This window comes from Rhinoderma darwinii, chromosome 12, assembly GCF_050947455.1.
Source record: "Rhinoderma darwinii isolate aRhiDar2 chromosome 12, aRhiDar2.hap1, whole genome shotgun sequence".
Lineage (NCBI taxonomy): Eukaryota > Metazoa > Chordata > Amphibia > Anura > Rhinodermatidae > Rhinoderma > Rhinoderma darwinii.
Window position 1 is genome coordinate 73,626,095 of NC_134698.1, and position 23,505 is coordinate 73,649,599.

General features: G+C 45.4%; 1 protein-coding gene across 1 annotated transcript in view; it reads left to right on the forward strand.

The window, feature by feature from the left end:
- The first annotated feature begins 2,566 nt into the window (after nucleotides 1-2,566).
- Nucleotides 2,567-23,505, forward strand: part of SOS2 (SOS Ras/Rho guanine nucleotide exchange factor 2) — a 45,744-nt gene continuing 24,805 nt past the window's right edge. Inside the window, exons 1-5 of the mRNA XM_075844041.1 lie at nucleotides 2,567-2,894; nucleotides 17,685-17,810; nucleotides 18,610-18,741; nucleotides 19,633-19,797; nucleotides 21,601-21,807. Of these exons, the coding sequence (XP_075700156.1) occupies nucleotides 2,808-2,894; nucleotides 17,685-17,810; nucleotides 18,610-18,741; nucleotides 19,633-19,797; nucleotides 21,601-21,807 (717 nt within the window). The 5' untranslated portion in view covers nucleotides 2,567-2,807. The remainder of the gene's footprint in view (nucleotides 2,895-17,684; nucleotides 17,811-18,609; nucleotides 18,742-19,632; nucleotides 19,798-21,600; nucleotides 21,808-23,505) is intronic.

Consider the following 23,505-nt stretch of genomic DNA (forward strand, 5'->3'; position numbering starts at 1 on the left):
TTGTTATTTATTAGGGGAAGGGGAGATAAGGAGCTGCCACAGACCTCTGGTGCCATTTAGCTGTGTGTTGGATTTTAGCTTGTCTCCATTAGACAGCTGAGCCCCGGCCCCGGCCTACATGGGACACCCGTGCAGGGCTTAGACTGGGCTGCTGTGAAAAGGCGACGGCCTAGCCTAAGGCCCCTTAGTGACCGCCGTGAAAAGGCGTATCGGTGGTCGCTAAGGGGTTAAGGATAAGTCATCAATAACAGATCAGTGGAGGTCCGACTACCATCCCCCCCGTCTTTCAGCTGACTGAGGCCGCTTCACAGTTTGGGTATGTTCACACGGCCTATTTACGGACGTAATTCGGGCGGTTTTGCCCCGAATTACGTCCGAAAATAGCGCCTCAATAGCGTTGACAAACATCTGCCAGTTGAAAGCAATGGACAGACGTTTGTCTGTTCACACGAGGCGTAATTTACGCGCCGCTGTCAAATGACGGCGCGTAAATAGACGCCCGCGTCAAAGAAGTGACCTGTCACTTCTTTAGCCGTAATTGGAGCCGTTATTCATTGACTCCAATGAATAGCAGCGCTAATTACGTCCGTGATTGACGCGGCGTTCAAGCGCCTGCACATGCCGTTACGGCTGAAATTACGGGGAGGTTTTCAGGCTGAAACATCCCCGTAATTTCAGCCGTTACGGACGCCCTCGTGTGAACATACCCTTTGAGGTACAGCGCCGTACACTTGCATAGTGGCCCGTCAGCGCTTCGTCAGCCAGCTGATCGGGGGAGGTGCCGGGATTTAGACCCCCATCGATCTGATATTGATGACCTATCCTAAGGATAGCCAATCAATATAAAGTCCGGTAGAATCGCCTTAAAAATGTAAAAAAACAAACTATTAAAAGATAAAAAAAACAACATTTTTCTCTAAAATAATGTAAAGAAAATTAACATAATTGGAATTGTCACGTCTGTAACAATATAATGTTATTTACCTCACGGTGAACGCCATAAAAAAAAAAAAACATGCCAGAATCGCTGGTTTTTTGGTCACCTCGTCTCTAAAATAAAAAGGGGTCGGAAAGTCTTATGTACCCCAAAAGGTTACCGATAGAAACTACAGATGGTCCTGCAAAAAACAAGCTCGCACATCGCTCCGACGACGGAGAAAGTTATGGCTCCCAGAATATGTCGACCTAAAACTATTTTGTATTGACCCTCATATTAAAGTAACGCGTTATTCTCACCGCTTGGCGCACGCTGTAAAAACGAAACTCATAAAAAACAATGGAGTAATCGCTTTTTTTTTTTTCATTCCACTCCGGAATGAAAACAATATTTACACGTGTTTAAGTCCATTATATACTATATAATAGAAACTACAGCTCGTCCCGTAGACATCAAGCCCTCATACTATGTCGATGAAAAAGTGATGGTTCTTGGAAGGCGTTGGTTTCATAGGCATTACTGGTAGTTTTTGGGCGCCCAATACAAAAATCTGTAATAGGGGCCCCCGTCTATCATGTGCCATTTATAATACTGGCATCTTCTTACGTGGCATCTAGCCCCCCCCCCCCCCCCCCCCCGTGGTGAGTCTGCTACCTGTTCACCCGTTATCGCTATGCCCGCTTTGATCGGGATACAGACCTTTTTTTCTAAACCCATATCTGTACAAAATAGGCGTCGTGGCTTCCGTTTATAACCATTACAGCCATGCCAGCTGATACCGACGAATCCTGACAGACCGCATTGACTTATAATGGGATTAGTCAGGTAGCTGGTATTTAGGCCTCATTCAGATGGCCGAACTGCGACTACATTTCAGCGTCCATATTCCAGCCGTAAACCCCGATCCCCTTGGTTTAGGTGAACTAACCTAAGGTTATATCCACATAGCACTCGGGCTTTATGTCCGGCACATACAACTGGAAATGCGATGAACGTAAAGCCCTGATGTATGCTCCTATATACCATACGGTGGTCCGTCGTCCCTATAGTGGCCTGTCGTCCATAGGGTCTAATGCCATAGAAACGTAAACCGCAAACCGCGCGGTATAGGTTTTCTTTTTCGGGATCCCTCTGCAGTGAAAGATATTGTCGACTGCTTTTCAAGAAAGTTTGGGAAAAAAAGTTCATGCCAAAAGCTCTCACTTTCGGCATAAGTAAGGTAAATGGGGCCCTATGGGTATGTATGGCGTACGCGTCAGGGCTTTCCCGGTGCCCAACCACAAACGTACACTGCTAGCCTTCGATGACCCTAATTTTTTTTAAAGAAAAAAATAAATGTAGGCGTCCCAAGCAACCCCCTTTGATTAAAGGAGCAACCTTCGGCACTCCAGCTGTTGTGAAACTACAATTCCCAGCATGCCCGGACAGCCTTTTGCAGGAATAATACAGCCTTTGCGTGTCAAGGCATGCTGGGAGTTGTAGTTTCCCAACAGCTGGAGAGCGGAGGGTTGCTGACTCCCGCAGCAGGACATCCCTTGTAGTTTGAGGGTTATTCCTGCCGCTCCTGGTGTCACCTCCTTACTCAGCCCTCCCGTCCCTGACTATTCTTAGTCGTCCCGCCTCCTCATCCCTCCCATATCGCGCATGCTCTGTGCAGTCTCTGCGGGGCAGGGGCTGTGACTCCCAGAGGAAGCCGGATCCCATCACAACAACAAGCAGCAGCCGCGGCATCCTGAGGCCCAGCATGATGGGGGCAGCACGGGACCCCAAACCTGACTGAGCAGCGCCCCATCCCCCCGCGGTCTATGCTGGAGTGTGAGCGGCCGCGGCTCCGGGCTACAGGCTGAGGGAGTCCCATGAGGCCGGGATCATGCAGCCTTCCCCGCAGACCTACGACTTCTTCAGTGAGGAGAACGGCCTCAAGTGGCGGGGGCTTTTCGTGCCAGCCCTGAGGAAGGTGAGAGGGAGTGTGACGGGGATCTGCTTCATACGTGGAAACTACAAATCCCAACATTACCTGCCACATATAGACTGACAGGGAATGCCGGGAGTTGTAGTTCCACAATCTAGATTTCATATGGGAGTAGATATAGGCTTGCTGGGTCCTGTCCGTTTATGGAGAACCACAAGTACCAGCATGACCTGCTGCATGGACTGTCAGGGCATATTCTTCTACTTCCACAAGTCCCAGCATAGCCTGACACACACTGGGCATGCTTGTTCTTGTGGTTCCACTATTTAGATTCCACTTGATGCACTTTCAGGTTGTATTAAATTTTACTAGATGGATGACTACTCCCAGCAGGACGTGTCACCTTTAGTCTCATTGGGAGACTATAAATCCCAGCATAACCTAATGCACAAGGCCCGGGAGGACGTTCTTGTACTGTAGTTATGTGATAAGATTGTTGCTGGCGAACTACAAGTCCCAACATAATGTGGGCTGGTAGAGCATGCATGGATTTGTAGCTTCTCAATGCCTGGAAGGCAGGGGTTAACTTTCAGGCATTTTATGGACTTGTAGTTCTGCAAAATCTACAATAAAGCTTATTGTATCATGAAAAGTTCTGCAACTTCCTAAAACATTGTAGTGTTTTAATTTCTAAGATCTCTGCCTGCTGTCAGTGAATTGGAACATTTTTGATCCTATTGAGAGAGCTCTGATATATTGTAACAAGACCCGCATCTCTGTCATGGACATGATCAAGTCAGGTTTTTAGCCTCTGAATGTAAGAGGGGAGTTTCCATTCACTGACAACAAGCACGCTCCTCTGATAGCTTGCGACTGTAGTGTAGCACATTTTTTCAGGCTAGACGTGGGTTTAGTAACGTTTTGAACGATGATTTGGCAAAAATCTTACACTGTAGTGAGTATTGAGGATTGCTGTGAGTGTTGTATGTGGTGGTGACAGGTAGGGGGCGCTGGTCTGGAATTACATCTTGTGCCCCAGCGGAGGGGGCTGTAGACCGATTTATCCCAAGTCACGTGACTGCTCCGATCTGTATAAAGGGCCGCCATTTGTCGATACTGGAAATGTTTTAATCCAACTCTTCAACTACCAGTAATCTGGCACTGTATACTACAGAAATCCTGCTCATTACCTGATCGTACAGCACTGGGCATAAGATAAAGGGCAGAATTGCTACCAGCGTGGCAGTGTTGGCATGTGAACTTCAGGGTGCAGGTGTGGGCGCATCATAGTCGGAAGTCACGGGTGCCGGATTATCGGACACTCACAGAAAAAGTATCAAGCTCAATTGTAAGGATAGAGAACATTAAAGGGAAGGCGCACGCAGTCCCATTGCAGGGAATACGGGATTTTGACCACAGACTTTTAGGGTTAACCCTAAATCGGAGTCACAAGGTGAAGGGGCACGCTGCTGGGAGGAGTGCTGTGACCCCTTTATCCTAGCTATCGGTAGGGGTCGCGGGGTACTAAGCGCCACCGATAAAATCTTCTCACGTGTCTAAAGGTGAAGTCTGTTCATAAGAATATTTCCTTATTGTTCTTTTCTGCTTTAGGCTCTGTTCACACCTGCGTCTTGGCGTTCTGTTCTGCTCAGTCAGAGAAGCAGAACAAGGGAATGCTGGACGCAACGGTTCCATTGCAATACGGACACCACTGGCTGCCGACGGAACCCATTGACTTCCATGGGTTTTGGCAGCTTTCCGTCAGGGTGTTCTTGGAATGCTGCGCTATTGTTTCCGGTAACCTCTGCGACGGAGGCCCTTAGATGTTGATGTTCTGTGCGGCACACAAGTGCCGGATAATCACACGTTCTGTATTCTCGGATGCCGGATTAAAGGAATTTTATTTGAACACATTTCTCCGCCTCTCCAGTAGTTCTGAGCTTCCAGTTTTAAGGGCGCAGTCACACGCAGCAGATTCTGTTGCAGAAATTTCTGCAACTGAAAATCCATTCTATTCATCTGAATGTGGTTGTTTCTTCAGCAGGTCCGTGGATTTCTTCAAGTTCTATTCAAACGAATGGAATAGATTTTCCCTCGTAGAAATTTCTGCCACAAAAATATCTTCCGTGTGACGGCACAAGAAGGCGCCTGTACACATTGTGGATTTTCTGTGCGGTTTAGTGGGCGGAAAATCCACAGCAAGACTGTTGCGGGCAAGTGAAGGAGAATTTAAAAAAAATCTCTGCGTGCTGCTGAACGTTTTCCTAGTATATTCCCCCCTTTGTGTTTTGATTGTGCAATTTATATAAGATGTCTGCTTGCGGTCGGTGAATGGAATATTCTTGTTTACATTTGGAGGCTGTAAAGCTGTACAGACCTAACAATTCTTACTGCTGAAGGTGTGCTATAATTGTCAGCAATCCTCTGTGAGCTAAAACCTTCAGTTTGCTACAATGTATCAGTGCAGGTAAGGTGATGCTTCCGACGTATATATTAACCCCTTCCCCCTGCTTGCATTCTGGGCCCTAATGTCCAAGCCATTTTTTTCATTTTTCCATTGTCACATTCGAAGAGCTGTAACTTTTTTATTTTTGCGTCGGCATAGCTGTATAAGGTCTTGTTTTTTGCGGGACGACTTGCAGTTTTTATTGGTACCATTTGAGAGTAGATGCGACTTTTTGATCACTTTTTATCACATTTTTTTTAAGTCAGGATTAACAGAAAACAGCAATTTTTCCAATGTTTTTTATTTTATTTTTTACGGCGTTCACAGTGCGGGTTAAATAATGTAACAGCTTTATAGTCGGGGTCGTTACGGACGCGGCGATACCAAATATGTGTAACTTTTTTGCTTTATTGTAGTTTTTTTTAATAGTAAAGCAGTTTGTAAGGGGAAAAAGTGGGATTTTCATTTTTTTTTGTTTCACCTTTTTTTTTTTTTATTAACTTTATTAAACTTTTTTACTAGTCCCACTAGGGGACTTCACTATCCTCCGATCGCTATTATAATACACTGCAATACTTTTGTATTGCAGTGTATTACTGCCTGTCCGTTTAAAACGGACAGGCATCTGCTAGGTCATGCCTGCGGCATGATCTAGCAGGCATTCGCTCCAGGCAGACCTGGGGGTCTTTATTAGACCCCCGGCTGCCATAGAAGACACAGACACTCGGCGATTTTATCGCCGGGTGTCAGTGAGATGAGAGGGAGCTCCCTCCCTCTCTCCAAAACCATTCAGATGCGGTGCTCGCTATTGTGCACTGCATCTGAAGGGTTAAACGGGTGAGATCGATACTAATATCGATCTCACCCGGCAGAGCAGGGACGCTCCCAGCCCCCAGCTGCCTCTGGCAGCCGAGAGCAGGGAGATTTCACGGCTCCCTGCTCTGTTTACTTTATTCTACAGCAGCGACGTAGAATAGCGGCGCTCTAGAATAAAGCCCACTAATGACCGCCGTAAAAAGACGTATCGGCGGTCATTAAGGGGTTAAACATGGTGATGTCGAATGCCTAACCGTGTCATCCCTCACCGTATACTTTTAATGGTATCCGTTTAAACAAGTTGTGAACTGGGGTCATAAGCGTTCATGACGTCTTTATTAAACGGATACCATTATAGTCTATAAATGATGGATTCCTCAATTGGGCCTCGATTTAACGTATCCGTTGTCGACAGACTTTAAAGGTATAAAAGAAAGTATACTGACATATACCAGCCCGATGGAGGTCAAAGGGAAACTCTTTTTGGCCTCCGTCTGGCAGAGTCCTGTGGACACGTTAAGTGCGTGCGTCAGGACCGATGTAGACGCTAAACATAGGGCAAAAACTTGAAGTGAACAGGGCCTTAAATATGTAATTCTGTGTAAGGGCCTGTTCACATTATCATTGCATCGCACATCTTGCCGAACATACCCGAAACAATTGTTTCTGGTAAAACCGCGGAAACCCGACTGGAAACCATTAAAGTCTGAGGTGTCCGTAGTACAACGGAAACACCGCTCCTCTGATGGAGCGGAAGAACAGAAACACCCAACGCAGGCGTGGACCTTCGCTAACTCGCAGGAGATTGTCTAGTCTAGATACAATTGTAGAAAACTCACCTGTGAGAAGTTTTAGGACCGTACAGGTTTTCAGCCTCTGGATGTAAACCATGTTTCATTCACCGACCGCTATCGGAGATATTGAAAACGGTGAGGAATTGAAACGCAAAGTATATTCGAAAGTTGCAGAACTTTTTGTTGTTAAGTTTTATTTACATAAAAACCGAAAACCGTGTGTGTGTACGTACGTATATATGTAACTTTATTATAGAACAGGGCTTTGACTTGTGGAGACGACACGCACGGATTAGACATTGACTTGTGATCCGCAGATTCTCTTATTCTGGCAGATAACCTTGAGCCGTCTCCAGGACGGGCGGTGGGATTCTTGGCAGGTAGCGGAGGGCTGCTTTGTTGACGCTGGTTATTTACGAGAAGCCGCGTGCTCATTTATGGTAGTGATCCGCCGTCTGCTGCTTTCAAGGCCTGACGTCCATTTATAGAAACCATTAAATTACTGGTTCAGGCTTCTTGCATTTTCTCGTATCGTCCGCTACATGAGTTCATCTTTTCAGCCTCTCTCTCTCGCTCTCTCACACGTAGAGTAAATACTGCAGATTATCCGGAACGATATCCGCCGTATAATTAAATAGCAGCAAAGTGGATCAGATTTGAACAAATCTCCTCCACACGCTGCGTAAATGATGAGCGGAAAAAAACGCTCATAAATTGACTTGCGGTGCGTTTTTTGTTTTTTTTGTTAATCCGCAGCATGTCAATTGTATTTGCGTAATCGCTGCTTTTGTGTTGCAGGTTTTCCCCCATTGAATTCAATAGGGAGGTAGAACCCGCACAAATAGCAGATGTTGCGATTTTTGCGGCGGAAAAGCTGTGATCCCACCGCCAAAATTACTTCTAAGAATTCCGTCCGAAAACCGCAGTTCACACTAAGGGTATGTTCGCACGATGTGTTTTCAGACGTAATTCGGGCCGTTTACGCCTGAAAAAAACGGCACCATTACGCCTCCCAACATCTGCCCATTGCTTGCAATGGGATTTACGGTGTTCTGTTCCCACGAGGCGTAATTGTACGCGTCGTTTTCAAAATACGGCGCGTAAAAAGAAGTGCAGGTCATTTCTTGGGACGTTTCTGGAGCCGTTTTTCATTGACTCCATTGAAAAACCGCTCCAAAAACGGCCGTGAAATACGCCGCGAAAAACGCGAGTTGCTACAAAAACGTCTGAAAATCAGTACATTAGGGACTAGTCTTACTGCAGTTACACCATCTGCATGCAATTTTTGAAGACTGGAAAACCCCTTTAAATGACTTCCTTACCCCATGGACTTGTAGGAGACGTGTTTCTGGTTTCTCTTTGACACCTCATGATCTTGGTATTTTTCTGGTGGACGCATTCCAGATTTTGTACGGCAAAAATGTCCCTTTGTGTAAAATTTATTCCATCACCTTCTATTTTAACATTTAATATGATTTGCTTTTTGTTTTTTTCTCCTTTTCTGACCGACATTAATTATATTTGTGTTTTATCTGCCTCTTTATTCACCCCTAAATGTTGGCGCTATTCCCACATCGTTGGTCACTGGGTCCCGCTGCTGGTTCCTGTTGCGGTGACGTGTCGTCCAGCGCCGTGTCATGTGACCGCAGAAACTAGTCACCGGCCATGGTTTCTTCGCATATGTGACGTGACACGTCATGACAACAGACCGGGGGGCTGTGAACCCAGGAATAACACTGACGTTTTTGTTAAAGTTTATTCGAATGCGTTGAAAAACCTCTTTAAGCGAAATTCAAGATGCGAATGAACACAAGTTCCTGCACGTTACAGCTCCACGTCATTGAGATATTCGATGTAATCCGTGAGGGTCTGTTCCGGGGGACAGGAAATATTGAGATGGCAGCAGAAACCAATCCTGACTGTGGACCTGAAACGCGTGTGTGCGGTATTCCTGGTGACCGGTGGGGGCTGCTACACAAAGCAGTCTTTGAATAGCGAGACTTCCCGATCCAGTAGTTTTTGCAGACGCTCGCTATGACCAGACGCTGAGACTTTTATGGGAAAGGGAACGTTTCACCTACATGTCATAAATTCCCGGTGATTTTTATTTTTTTTACTTCCTGGAGAACTACCAGTTTTCTATCTGAGATATTTATGGCCCCCCAAGACTGGGTGTAGCGGGTCGGGTCTGAGATCTCTTAATATTTTTCGGAGTTGTCTCTGATAACTTGGGGTCCGAAAGATTGAATTTTGGCCTGTCTGATTCCCCCCCCCCCCCCCCCGAGATAAGCAGTATCAGAGATGTGTAAGACGCTTATCTCATGGAACAAAAACACGCACATTCAGCTGAGCAGTCGGGTTTTGTACGGTATGTGTACGCAGGGTGGATGCGCTGCATAAAAGTATGCAGCGTATACGACCTAGAACCCGAGGGAGATACCGGACAAAATAAAACCCCACCAAATTGTGGTGCAGATTTTAGGCCAGGATCGCCGCTGCAGAAAACAGAGTTGGCAAAAAAGACAAAAAAAACGATAATTTTTACCCCTGGGCATTGCCATAGCGACACGTACCTCTATTCTCTGTGCAGCCCGACCTTCTGTAATGACGCTGCAACCCATGTGACCGCTGCAGCTTGTGATTGGCTGTTACAGTCCCATGGGATGAAACGTCATCCCAGGAGGCCGGGCCGTACGGAGAACAGTAGGACGTGTCGCTATGGTAACGGGGGGGGGGGGGGGGATATTGGGTCTTTATTACATTTTAACAAAAAAAAAAGTTTAGTTTTTTTTCTGATTTGCGATTTTCCGCTTACCCGGAAGGCGTCAGTCATTAAGGGAAATTTATCAAAGATGTTGCAAAGGCAAAGTAAAGAGGTTGCCCATTGCAACCTATCAGATTGCTTCTTTCATTTTGAAAAGGGCCTCTGAAAAATGAGCTGGATTCTGATTGGTTGCTATGGGCAACTGCTCCACTATTCCTTTGCACCAATTTTGATAATTCTTTTCCATTATCTCTACTGAGCTCAAAACTGTGGGCGCACAGACGACCCATTCAAATGCTCAGGTAACTCTTAGTATTCTCTTTAACCCCTTCCCGGCATTTGACGTAACTATGTTGTGGCCGGGAAGGGGGGGATTATGGAGCGGGCACTGGGGCTGAGCTTGCTTTATACTTAGTGGGTGTTGGCTGTATGTTTCGGCATCTCCGCCATTAGAAAAAGGGGGGGGGCTCCCTATGTCATCCCATCAATCCCTCCTGCGGGGTGCTGAAGGTTGTCATGGCAGCCTGGGGACCTAATGAAGGCCTACTGGTCTGTCTTCTACCTGCTCCTATTAAAGGGCTTTTTCCGGGATGTTGAAATTGATGGCCACTATTAGATCGATGGGGGTCAGCTGTTTGAAGGGGCAGCGGCGCTCATACGAGCTATTGCAGCGTTGTCCCATTAACTTGGATGGGACAACGCTGCAATACCTTGCACAGCAGCTACGAATGTAACGGCAAGTGCAAGTATGAACACAAATTAACCCTTCAAATAACTGATTAGAGGGGGTGCTGAGAGTCGGAATCCCACCAAACTAATATTGATAGTCTATTCTAATCCCGGATATCCCCTTGAAGACCTGCCTGAGACAGTAAAATGATTGCAGTGCACTGTACCGGCGGTCTAGAGATCGCTTGTGCGAGTTCCCTAGGGGGGGGACTTAAAGAATAAATAAAGTATTTAAAGGGGATGTTCACTTTTGTCTTCTTCTTGAAGCAGCTGATGGGGAGTGTAAAAAAAAAAAAAAATATGAATATTTTTTACATTGAGGGCTTTGTTTTTTGCAGTAGGAGTTGTCGTTTTTCACGGCACCGTTTATTATACCGTATAATGTACCGGAAAACTGGAGAAAATATCTTTGGGGTGTGTAATATAAAAACAAATATCAGTGTGTACTCCATTTTGGGGGGTGTTTTCCGTTTTTATGGCGTTCACTGTGCGGTAAGAACGCTATGTTTACTCTATTCTTCAGGTCAATACGACTACGGTAATACCAAATGTATATAGTATTTGTTTTCGGTTTTACTACTTTTATTGAAGAAAAGAAAATAATTGTTTAAAAAAAAAAAAAATTGACTTGTGTCGCCGTATTCGGAGAGCCATAACTTTTTATTTTTCTGTCGACTAAGCGTTTGAGGACTTGTTTTTTGTGGGACGAAATCTAGTTTTATTGGCGCCATTTTGGGGGACATGCAACTTTTTGATCACGTTGTATTCCATTTTTTTGTGGGAAACGAGGTGATCAAAAAACTGATTCTGGCATAAACTGTATGGGTTAAATATTGTAATCGTTTGCGCTTTTACGGATGCGGCGATACCAATTATATTTATTTTTTATGTTCCTTAGGGGGAAAATGGGAAATGGAAAGTTTCTTAACCCTTTCGCGCATTCTCACGTGCATGTACGTGATGGAGATCGCGCGGGCACAGAAGCTGTGGCCGCGCGATCGCCGCGGGAGCCCGGCTGTGACTGACAGCTGGGCTCCCGCTGCAACTGTCGAAATTGAAGAAATCTTCAATCTCAGCCGTTTAACCCGTTAAATGCCGCAGTCAATAGCGACCGCGGCATTTAAATCTATTGACAGAGGGAGCTCCCTCTGTCACCCATCGGAGGCCCGCGAATGCGATCTCGGGCTGCCAACGGGTTGCCATGGCAGCCGGGTGTCTAACAAAGACCCCCAGGCCTGCCCTGGCTGTATGCCTATTATGCCGTGCCGGAGGCATGACCTAATAGGTTGCCTGTCCGTTTTACACTGACAGGCAATAATGCTTTGGTATACTAAGTATACCAAAGCATTATATGTGCGATCGGCACATCGCATACTGAAGTCCCCTGGTGGGACTAAAAAAAAAATGTAAATCAGTTAAATAAAGTTTGTGGAAAAAAAAATTACTGTCAAAATCAAATAAAACTACTTTTTTGGACCAAAAAGTGGTTTTATTCTGTAAAAGTGTCAAAACAAATCACACATACACATATATGGTATCCCCGCGATCGTAACAACTTGACCAATAAAATGAACATATTAATTAAACCGCCGGATGAACAGCGTCCAAAAAAAACGCAAAAAACAACTGCAAAATTCTCTCTTTTCTCCCATTCCCCCCATAAAAAATTAAATAAAAATGAATCTATAAGTCCTATGTACCCCAAAATACCGTGTTTCCCCGATAGTAAGACACCCCCGATTGTAAGACGTATCGGGGGTTTCAGGGGGGTCGGCTAATATAAGCCGTACCCCGAAAGTAAGACATATGTCTTACTTTCGGGGAAACACGGGGGTATTGCCGCCTCCTGCCCACTTCCGCGCTGCCCCCCTCTCCATACGTCACCGCGCCGAAATACGGTAATGCAGGATAGAGAGAAGGGACAGCCTTTTCTGTAATAAAAGTTAAAGAAATTCATACTTACCCGGCCGTTGTCTTGGTGACGCGTCCCTCTCTTCACATCCAGCCCGACATCCCTGGATGACGCGGCAGTCCATGTGTCCGCTGCAGCCTGTGATTGACCTGTGATTGGCTGCAGCGGTCACATGGCCTGAAACGTCATCCAGGACGTATGCTACGGTATATTTTTTTCCAATATAAGACATACCCCGAAAGTAAGACATAGTGGGGCTTTTGGGGATAAAAAGAAAGTAAGACACTGTCTTACTTTCGGGGAAACACGGTAGTACTAATGAAAACTACACCTTGGCCCGCAAAAATCAAGCCCACATACGGCCACATCGACGGAAAAAGAAAAAAATGACGGCTCTTGGAATTCGGCGATGCAAAAACAAGTAATTTTTTTCTAAAAGGCTTTTTATTGTGCAAATGTAGGAAAACATATAAAACCTTTACATATTTGGTATCCCCGTAATCGTGCCGACCCATAGAATAAAGTTAACATGTTATTTACGCTGCATAGTAAACGGTGTCAATTTATAACGTGAAAATCAATTCTGGAATAGCTGCTTATTTTCAATTCTCTCCTAAAATAAAGTTAATAAAAGTTAATCAATATATTATAAGCATCTAAACATGGTACAATTACAAAATACAACTCGTCCCGCAAAAAACAAGCCCTTATACGGCTATGTCGACGTAATAAAAAAAAAGTTACGACTCTTGGAATGCGACCGTGAAAAAAACAAAAATAATCCTTGGTCATTAACGTGCAAAATGGGCCGGTCATTAAGGGGTTAATTAAACTAGGGGACTTTTATATTGCAGCATATTGTGTTTTTTACCGACTCCTATTAAAGTCTTGCAGGACTTTATTAGGAGCACAAAGATGGCAGACCTAGGGTCCTTTAGTGGGCCTCCAGGCTTAGTGACCACCATTGGCACTCCACATTTGTCCCCTTTTTCTATTGACTTAGATGCCCCAATTATCTCAGAACCCGGCCGTTGCAATGAGGTGTTGGCTGTAACATACAGCCAACACCCCATGAGTATGGAGCGGGCTCAACCGTCAACATCTGCCCCGTACTCCCCCCTTCCCGGCTGTGTCGTAACTGTATGCGGGTAGGGGTTATTCTGCATTATCAGCATTACTTCTAGAGTAGTGTGATGCGCCATGGAAGCACCGTATGGCGGCACACAGAGTGCTCTTGGGTAAGTCCTACAGAACCGTACAGTCAAGATGTGCCGCCTTGGTGCGACCTCTGTGTGTTTGATGTACCCTCGGTTTTTGTGACATTGTGTCGTTTCATAGCGGCCTCTAATCCCTTTATTGAACCTTAATAGCCTTTCTTGCCGTTCCAACTTTGTTTTCGCGTTGATGTCTTCAGACGTTCTTTCCACGCTATGTCCTAAATTTCCAAGAACTTCTGACTGGGAAAAGCTTCACGGGAGAACAAGCGTCTGTCTCTGCTCTCTTCACGGTTATGTCCCCGGAGTGTAAAGATTACTTGTACTATTCATAAATTATCCCTGGGAGATGAGTTATCACAAGAGCGCTTTCACTTCTTCCTGAATCGCCTGTTTTATGATGTCGCATGAATCTTCCTGTCGTTTGATTGGATGTTGAAGATCACCTAGTTCTCCAGTAATCCACCAGTCATAGGTTTCCATTTGTGCCGGGGTATTGGAGTTTTTATTGCGTTGGATCCCCTAAAGAATTGATGACGGTTTTAGACCGATTGTAAACTAGCAGCTGGGGCTACACGACGAGGAGGAGCGCCAATCACAGCCGACTATCAGAGCGCTCGGATGAGTGCTTCTGACCCTTCATATCAGCGATGGTGGGGGTCTCAGTGATTTCTGGGGGTTTGACTGCTGGGACCCCCAGCAATGAGGATAACGGGGGAATGATAGTCCCCCGAAGTGCATGCTTTGCCAGGGCTCCATTCATTTCTATGGAGCTGCCAGAGACAGCGGTCCCATAAAAATGAACGGAGCGCTGGCCGAGCGTGCACACCAGCATGGGGCACTCGGGGGACATTGGGTACCCTGTTTGCCTCATCGCTGGTCCCAGCAGTCGGACCCTCCGTGATCACACATGTATCCCCTACCTTATGGATAGGGAATACACGTGTTTTGTGGGAAAACCTATTAGCTGCCCTAATAATGATAATTTAGTGGGCGCCATATAACCCACCGGACACATTACTCTTACTGCAACTTACTTTTTTTTTTTTGGACTTCTGATTTTGTGTGGTTAGTTTGCACCCCCTCTTGGTTAGTGTTATATGGGGAATTAACGCTTTCACTGCCAAGGGCGTATATAATCCGTTATGACTTTAAACACTTGCCGCAATTTGAACATAAGACTTGGAGCTTTGCGATTTATAAAAGATCTTCTCTTTCAAATCGTACCGGGATGAAAGATCTAGGTGCAATATTCGGGGCGCAACACTCATTTCAAGTCGGGGAGCAGGATGAGTTTTACTTCTTGGTTCTGTGTCACAGAGAGGGGGTGGGAGGGGGGAGCTGCAAGTGAGAGCAGAGATTTTTGGTCTGTTCAGTTCTAGTGCATGTAGACGTAAGTGACCTGTATGAACTCTGCACGTCGCTTCTGTTTTGATCCAAGCGTTGGCCACAAACGTGAATTTTTGTATAATTTTACGCTTTGATGCAAAATTGCATGAAGGCGTCCGTGAGTGTAAAGACGTAAGTGACATTTTCACAATGTGGCAAGTGTTGAAATTCAGAAAATATTTCATTATAATATTATAATTTTTTTTATTTTTTTTTATATTGGTTTTATTTTGTGTGCGAAGGGGTTAATCGAGAATCTGTCGTGGATACGCACGCCGCGCCTTTTGTCTTTCTGCGGTGCCAGGATGCTCTATGCACAGTCTATAAGTGACTGATCCCTATAATGGCCTTGTGTGCCGATAGACTCCAGCACGGCCAGTGTATTAATCCTGCAAATGTTTGCTGAGCTGCATCTGCAGTAATACACGGATCAGAGCGAGCTGTCATTCTCTCTGAGGCAAACAAGAATCCATTAATACCCCCAAAGTGCTTAGAAAATGAGCTGTAGTCATTAAACGGAGCTCGGGTTACAGACTATTCTCGTCTCGTGGAATTGGAACAAGAGTGACGCTCGCCAGGACAGCCGATGGGCTGGTAAATGGGAAGAGAGCGCTCCCGGTCTGGAGTATGTATACGTTACACTGACTAGATGGGGAGTGGAGTGGAGTGGGGTGGGGGGGTTCTTCTTTTTTTAATGGTGAGATTTTTATTCTTGCAGCGTAAAGCTGTTTGTTTTTTTAAGTTCATGCAACAGATTTATTACAGGGGTTCCTAAGGGTCAGTTCACACAGGGCTGGAACCCGCAGGGAATTCTGCCCGAAAAACCGCACCAAAAATATGGTGCAGATTTTTGGGCGGAAACAGTGCTGGAAAAAAGTTAATACTTACCCTCCTGGGCGGTGTAATAGCGACGCGTCCCGCTATTCTCCGGCCAGCCTCCTGGGATGAAACGTCACAGGTTGCAGCGGTCACATGGGCTGCGGCGTCATCCCAGGAGGCTGGCCTGGACGGAGAACAGAGGGACCCGTCCCTATGACAATGCCAGGAGGCGGGGGGTTAGTATTGACCTTTTTTTTTTTTTTTTTTTTTTTTTTAAACAAAAGGTGTTTTTTAGATTCTGATTTTGCGTTGTTTTTTTTGGGGGGCGATATTGCAGCTTTTTGTTGCATTTTTTACCTGTACCTCCAATGGGGAAAATCCTCAACAAAAGAGCAACTTTTCCGCAGCGTAAATTGACATTCCGCCCATTAAAAAAAAAACAAAAAACACCACACCGCAGATCAATTTATGAACCGTTTCTCGGCTGTTTTTAACGCAGGGTGTGGATGAGGTTTGTTCAAATCTCATCCGCTTTGCTGCCTGTACTAAGCTGCGGATTTTCTGCAATGAAAGCCGTTGTGGAAAAACTGCAGTGATTACGCTGTGTGTGAACTCGCCCTAATGCTGAGCTGATTGCAAGGGTTCATCTGCTGGGACCCCATATGATCATCTGTTATTACCAGGGGAAGTGGCCCGCAGGTTATCATGCCCCCTGAAGTATTACGCAGCGCCCATTCAACAGGCCGTCTGTGCAATACATGGATGTGCCGGGTTGAGTAGCGGTAGAGCCACGATGACTAATAATGGACGACTTCTCTCTAGTTGAGACTCAATCTAAGGCTATGAACACCTCGACCCTCCCGTTAGAGTTTTCTATAATGTTTTCGCCGCATTTGATGCAAAAAAAAAAATGCAGGTATTCTCGCCGTCAGAGTGAAAGAAACCTTGGCCGACCCCCCCGACGGACTCCATTATAAGTCACTGGGGTCCGTCAGACACCATTTAGAACGGTCATGCGTTGGATCCGGCACAGCATTATAGACGGAAGGCGCAGCGCAGATGTTAACGGAGCCAAAAAAAGAGATTGCCGCAAGGACACATTATATCCCCTCATCTTCACGGGCGCTTTATATAGAAGAGTTTATTTTTAGTGAAGTCTGTGGTTTATTAAGGACTCGAAGGGCAATGTATATCCTCCCAGAATAGCATTGTCTCGTAGTGAGAGATTGAGGATGAATTGGAGGGTGGAGTAGGAGTGGGATGGAGGACTCCGGCACACGCAGGACTATCCGAACCGCAGCCTAAAGATCTATAGAAGGAAAGATGGGCCACAATGGTTGTCCCCCGAGTCCCACCGCTTTCTTGTCCCTCCGTGCAGCGATTTGGAGACTCCGGCCTGATTCATCGGGTAACGGCGTTGCAGTATAAGAATGTAGAGGATTTTTGTCTCGGTTGAGTGGGTAAGACGTGACGTTATTTTGCAGCGGACACGCCTGTTCTGGCAGCCATGCACCCACATACTGGTTCTGCCTGTTAATCTAGTCCTCCCTTCATGAATATTTTTCCTTTTTTTTTTTAGTATTATCGAAGCCTCCGGCGTCGGCGATGTGCAGCGCAATTTCCTGTGGTCACACGTGCAATTGTACCTTGGGCTATTGAATAGCCACTAGGTCTAAATTTATAAATTGGGAAAGCTTTGTGAGGACACGTATGGCGGCCCCTCGGATGGTAAACCTGCCTCGTTTTATGGCTATGCAGGAGAGAGCGCTGTATCGCTGTACGGTCAGGCAGATTTGCCGCTCAGGACACCAATAAAGCTGGATGACAAACCCTTTGGAAGCGCTGGCGGCGATACTGGTCATCGCCTATAGCTGTGATCGGGCACGTATGCCAAACTACACTGTGAAATAAGTTTATATAATATAATAAAATATATTGTTTTTCCCCACCAGGTTCAGCAACAAGTGCACCCCACCCTCTCCGCCAAAGAAGACTCGTTGTATTACATAGAGGAGCTCATCCTCCAGCTTCTTAGTAAATTATGTATCGCTCAGCCCCGGACTGTCCAGGATGTGGAGGTTAGTAAGGTTAAAATGCTCCACACAATATGGTAACTTTTATTTTGAGGACGTCATGTCCATTTAAACCATGACACCCCCTTAAAGGGATTGTCCCGGATTAGAAAACACGGCTGCTTTCATTTAAAAACAGCGCCACACCTGTCGACAGGTTGTATATAGTATTGCAGCTCGGCTCTATTAAAATGAATAGGGCTGTGCTGTAATACCACACACAACCTGTAGACGGGTGTAGTGCTATTTTTGGAATAGCCGTGTTTTTCAAATCCTGGGCTACCCCTTGTTGCGTGGTTGGTTAAACGTTTTATCTTTCGCTGGGTTCCAGGATGACTAGTCTTTAGCAGGGAGTTTCACTGCAGGGACCCATAGAAAATAGTTGTCATAAATGGGGATAAGCGGCATTAGGGTGAGTCCACATGTAGCGGTTTCATTGCAATTGTACCTGCATTTTTCCCAAAAACACTGCAACAAAACTTCAATGTGTGACCTCGCCCTCATCACGTTATTGTCCTCGTTGTAAAATGTATTAGCAGGAATGGTGTTTACTACCACACAAGAAAAGTACATGTGGGGCAATGCAAGAGGACAAGTCTCCCACTATAGATGTATATGCAGGCTCGTTGGTTCAGGACCGCATTGTCCCTGTATGGCCATTCCACTGGCAGCGGATAAAAGAGGCAATGATAAGAATTTTCCGTATGATGGAAGAAAGATGGATGCAACATACCGAAAACCAGGAGGTCATTGGAATATGTCTTTTTAAATCATTTCCTTTTTATTTCTTAAAATTCTAATCCAGGAGCGAGTACAGAAAACCTTTCCTCATCCGATCGACAAGTGGGCCATCGCCGACGCTCAGTCAGCCATTGAAAAGCGTAAGCGAAGGAATCCCCTGCTGCTTCCTGTTGATAAAATACACCCCTCACTGAAGGTAACCATTTTTATAGACCTTTTCTGGCCACTGTCTTTCTGATGTTCGCTTATTTCTAGTCCTACTGGAGTATAGGAAAGCTGGGTGACAACAAATATGGCTCCCGGGGGTCATCACCCAGCTTTTCCAGACTTGAGAATTGCTAGTTTTCTTAGTAATGCAACTTAGGACTGGGGATGTATCGCTGAAATATTTAGAAGACTTGAGATAGCGGAGTGGCGACATAACGGTTGTCACTCAGTTTTCACAGAAAGTGATACAAAATCACAAAGGGTCGAATACAATTTTGAATTGCTTGATAGGACAGGCATTGCTTCTGTATTTTTTTGGGCAAAGTCAATGAGAAAGTAAAGTTAATACAACTTTTTTCTTAAAGGGGTTATGTGGGGACCGAAAAATATTAGCAGTATGTGAGCACACTCGCTAGTTTACATTCCGGTCACCGATACTGAAATTGTCATAGATTTTTATAGCGCTGCCGGGGGACCGGAAGTCTAGTTGCACAGCCTTCTTTTCACGACGACACCACTCTTGGTCATGTCACCGGCCCCGCTGTACTCTATGTACTCGCTGTATACTGCTCCTGCTTGTACATAGAGCACAGCGGGGCCGGTCACCTGAAGAGTCGCGTCGACATGAATAAAGACTGTGCAACTAGATTTCCGTTCCCTCGGCAGCGCTATAAAAATCTGAGAATCCCATAATCAGCGCGACGAAGAAACGGAATGTATATTAGCGAGTGTATGACATGCTGCAGAGACTACACTGATAATAATTTTCGGTCCCCACATAATAACCCCCTTTAAATATTTAAATTTCTGACATTTTCTAGATATTTTGATAAACCTGATCTGCACTCGACCTGATGATTGATTCTTTTTTTCTTTGCAGGAAGTGCTCGGCTACAAGGTGGATTACCACGTATCTCTGTACATTGTGGCGGTCCTGGAATACATCTCCGCTGACATCTTAAAGCTAGCGGGAAACTATGTTTTTAACATCAGACACTATGAGATCTCTCAGCAGGACATCAAAGTGTCTATGTGCGCTGATAAGGTGAGATCCAGTTATCCAGACACTGACCGAACATAGCCACCTGTTCATTATTAGAGGACGATGAACATCAATAGTCTTTGCTTTCCATATCTTGTAGGGACTGAGACCAAATTGGGTTTTACACGGGGCGATTATCGGGCAGACAGTTGTTCATAGAAAGCTCGTTGGCGATAATTGTTCTGTGTAAACAGGGGAACGATCAGCAGATAAACGAGCAAACGCTGAATCATCTGCTGGTCGTATCGTTTTAACAAAGTAAAATATTATTGTTGTCGGCAGCACATCTTGGTGTGTAAACAGGGAGACGCGCTGCCGCCATGATAATAATGTATGGGGAGGAGCGATCAGAGTAACGAGTGCTCGTCCCCATCCATAGCTCCTTGTGACAGGAGCAAACGAGCGCCAATCAACGAGCTGTTTAGTTGATCGGCGCTCGCTGCACCTTCCAAAAACGGCCGGTGTAATAAGGCCTTTAGGGTCCTCTTACACGACACGCTGTGTAAACGAGCGCCGATCAGTGAGACCGCTCATTACTACAATCACTCGTCCCTATACATTTCTATCATGTCGGCAGCGCGTCTCTCTGTTCACACAAGCAGATGTGCTGCCGACAACGATAATATTTCTGGCAGCATGAACGATACAATCAGCCGATGAACCAGCGTTTGACGTTCGTCTGGTGATCTCTACACAGGGCATGGATCTGGAACGAGCGTTCTGTGATTGCTCGTTTGCCCGATAATTGGCCTGTGTAAAAGGGCCTTTAGTTGACCGGGTCTTCAGGCAAAAAAAAGATCATGGGCCCCTTTCTCGACCCACCTGGAGAGTAACTATAGGGGCAGAGGTTGCAGTCGAGCCCAGTTGCTTATCTACTACATGATAGGACAGCAGAAGGATAAGTGGCGTGTGATAGTTGGTGGAGCCCTGAATACAGGTTTTGTCTTGGCGCCCCCTACTCCTCACCATAGTTGTGGTACTTGTCCGTCACAAATTGTCACATACATTAAAAATCCCTCTGGACTTTGCTCTGTCTAGCGGCAGCAAGAAATGAATGGAATTGCTTTATTTATTCCTCCTTCTTGCTAATACACGTCACTTATAAAGTGTCTCCGGCATCTTTAGGGAAATGAATGCAGTCCACGCGCTCATCCTTGTATTCCGGTTTTTCATACATCGCAGTCACAATAGTCTGGGTGAGGTTCCTGGGTGTGCGCGCCTCACTTTGTAAATAAAGCTTGTGGTTCACTTGGACAAAGCAATAATGGAAACACAAGTCAGAATTTGTATTTTTTTATCTTTTCTTGCTGGCAGTGAATGGGGCCTTTCTTGTTTACATTCAAAGGCTGAATGCTTCAGATTGCCAGAAAACCTCAAATGTCTGATCACTGGGGGCCCCACTGCTGGGACCCCCACGATCACTAGAAGGGTGCCCCCATTCCTACTCTGCACGATCACAGTGAGGAGGAGCTTGAATGGAGTGGGGGTCAAGCATGTGGTTATCCGCTCCATTGAAAGTCTATGGGGCTGACAGAAACAGCCAAGTGCTGTACTCTGCTGTTTCTGTTAGTCCTATAGACTTTGAATGGAGCGGCATGTCCGCCACTCTCTTCTCCTCGCAGTGAGGAGGAACGGGGGGCTTATTACAGCCACTCTAGTGATCGGTGGGAGTCCCAGCATTGGGGCCCCCAGCGATTTCTCATCTGACCTGTGGATAAGTGCCAAATGTCCATTGCAGGAAAACCCCTTTAAGTATATATGTGTAAATCTGTCTCTTGGTTACTACACCTCCCTTCCTCCCACCAGGTATTGATGGACATGTTCGATCAAGATGATGACATCGGGTTAGTGGCTCTCTGCGACGAGGAACCTTCATCAACAGGGGAGCTCAACTATTACGAGCTGGTCAGGACCGAAATCGCTGGACAAAGGCAATATCTGCGTGAGCTGAACCTGATTATTAAAGTGTTCCGTGAAGTATTCCTGGCAAACAACAAGCTGTTTACACCCAATGTAAGTTCTGCATTTCTCACACTATGGATATTGAGCACATGGAGATTACTAGTGTTTAAAGTGACACTCTAACTCCGAGCCGCATCTCTGTGACTTGCAATCGGCGGCTGGAGATGCCGCATCAGAAAGGGCAGTCAAGTCCGCGAAGGAACCATACGACACCTGAAGCTACTTCAGCAGGAACACTGTAGGAATGGTTACCTCGGACACCACACTGTCTGACGGGTGCCCCAAGATTTTGGTGGTTGATCAGGCCAGGAGTTGGTGACGTGACTTCAAAGTGTCTCCTAATTTTCAGTGATAGAAATATCCAAGCAGTGACTAAAGCTGGCCAAACACATTAGATCTATGTCGGCCGAAACCCCCGATCTCGGTGGGACCTGCCGACTATCTAATGTATATGGCGGCGTCCCAACACTCCGCAGATGTCAGGGAAGGGTCGGACATGTTGAAATTCTACATTCCCGATCCTTTTGTTCATTCGCAGATTTGCTGTGTGAGAACTAGGGCAGCAGCTTCCTCCCATATGAAAACACGTGCACACTCAACCGAGCCGAGCCTGCGTGTGTATGGAGGAGTAGGGAGGAATAGCTGCCGGACGACCCTTCGTCAGTGACTGGAATTGCCTATTTCTAGAACATAGTTCTGCACACAGGAGAGGACTTGCTTGAGCTATCCATCGCTCTCCCGCCATTCCCAACCCCATCTGCAAACCCTGCAGTCTGTATATATTAGAAGATGTGGAATTGCATTACCGGATGATTAAAGGAGAAGTTCTTCCTAAAACTGCGCCCCACCTGTCCGTGGATTGTGTATGATATTGCAGCTCCGCTCCATTGAAGTAAATTGGGCTTAACTACAATACCACACACAATCTATGGACAGGTGTGGTGCTATTTTAGGAAGAAAACAGTCATGTTTTTCTAATCCTGTACAACCCCCTTTAAACATTTTCACCTAGTTTGGGATTACACCTACTTTTTTTTTACGAATAGTGGAAATAAGTGGCAGACGGACATTCCCTGATCAGCGCTCTGGGTGTGTGTGTGTGTGTGTGTGTGTGTGTGTGTATATATATATATATGTGTGTGTGTGTGTGTGTGTGTGTGTGTGTATATATATATATATATATATATATATATATGTGTGTGTATATATGTGTGTGTGTATATATATATGTGTGTGTGTGTGTGTGTGTGTATGTGTATATATATATATATATATATATGTGTGTGTATATATGTATGTGTGTGTGTGTGTGTGTGTGTGTATATATATATATATATATATGTGTGTGTGTGTATATGTGCTCGTGTGTCTCTTCTCTGGACAGCTGAGATATTATTATGTAACTAACGCTTATTGTGTATTGAGTTGTTTCAATGGTGTTCATGTTTTGGTTACAGAGTTGTTGCCGTCAGTATGGTCGGAAATGCAGTCGGCTATTTTGTAAAAGTTAATTGTTTTGGGTGTGTAACTAATTCTTTTCTGTGACGTAGAATGTGAGGTTGTCTGACGTTTGGATAAATCCTCCAAATAGGCCCAGAAAAAAAAAATTGCACTAGATTTATTCTTCTTTTTTTTTTTTTTTTTTTATAAAGTTTATTTTACAATTTTCACTACAGAAGTAATTAAAGGAAACGAAAATCAATAAGTAACAAAGAAAAAAATGGGGAAAACTTAATATCCCAAATCACA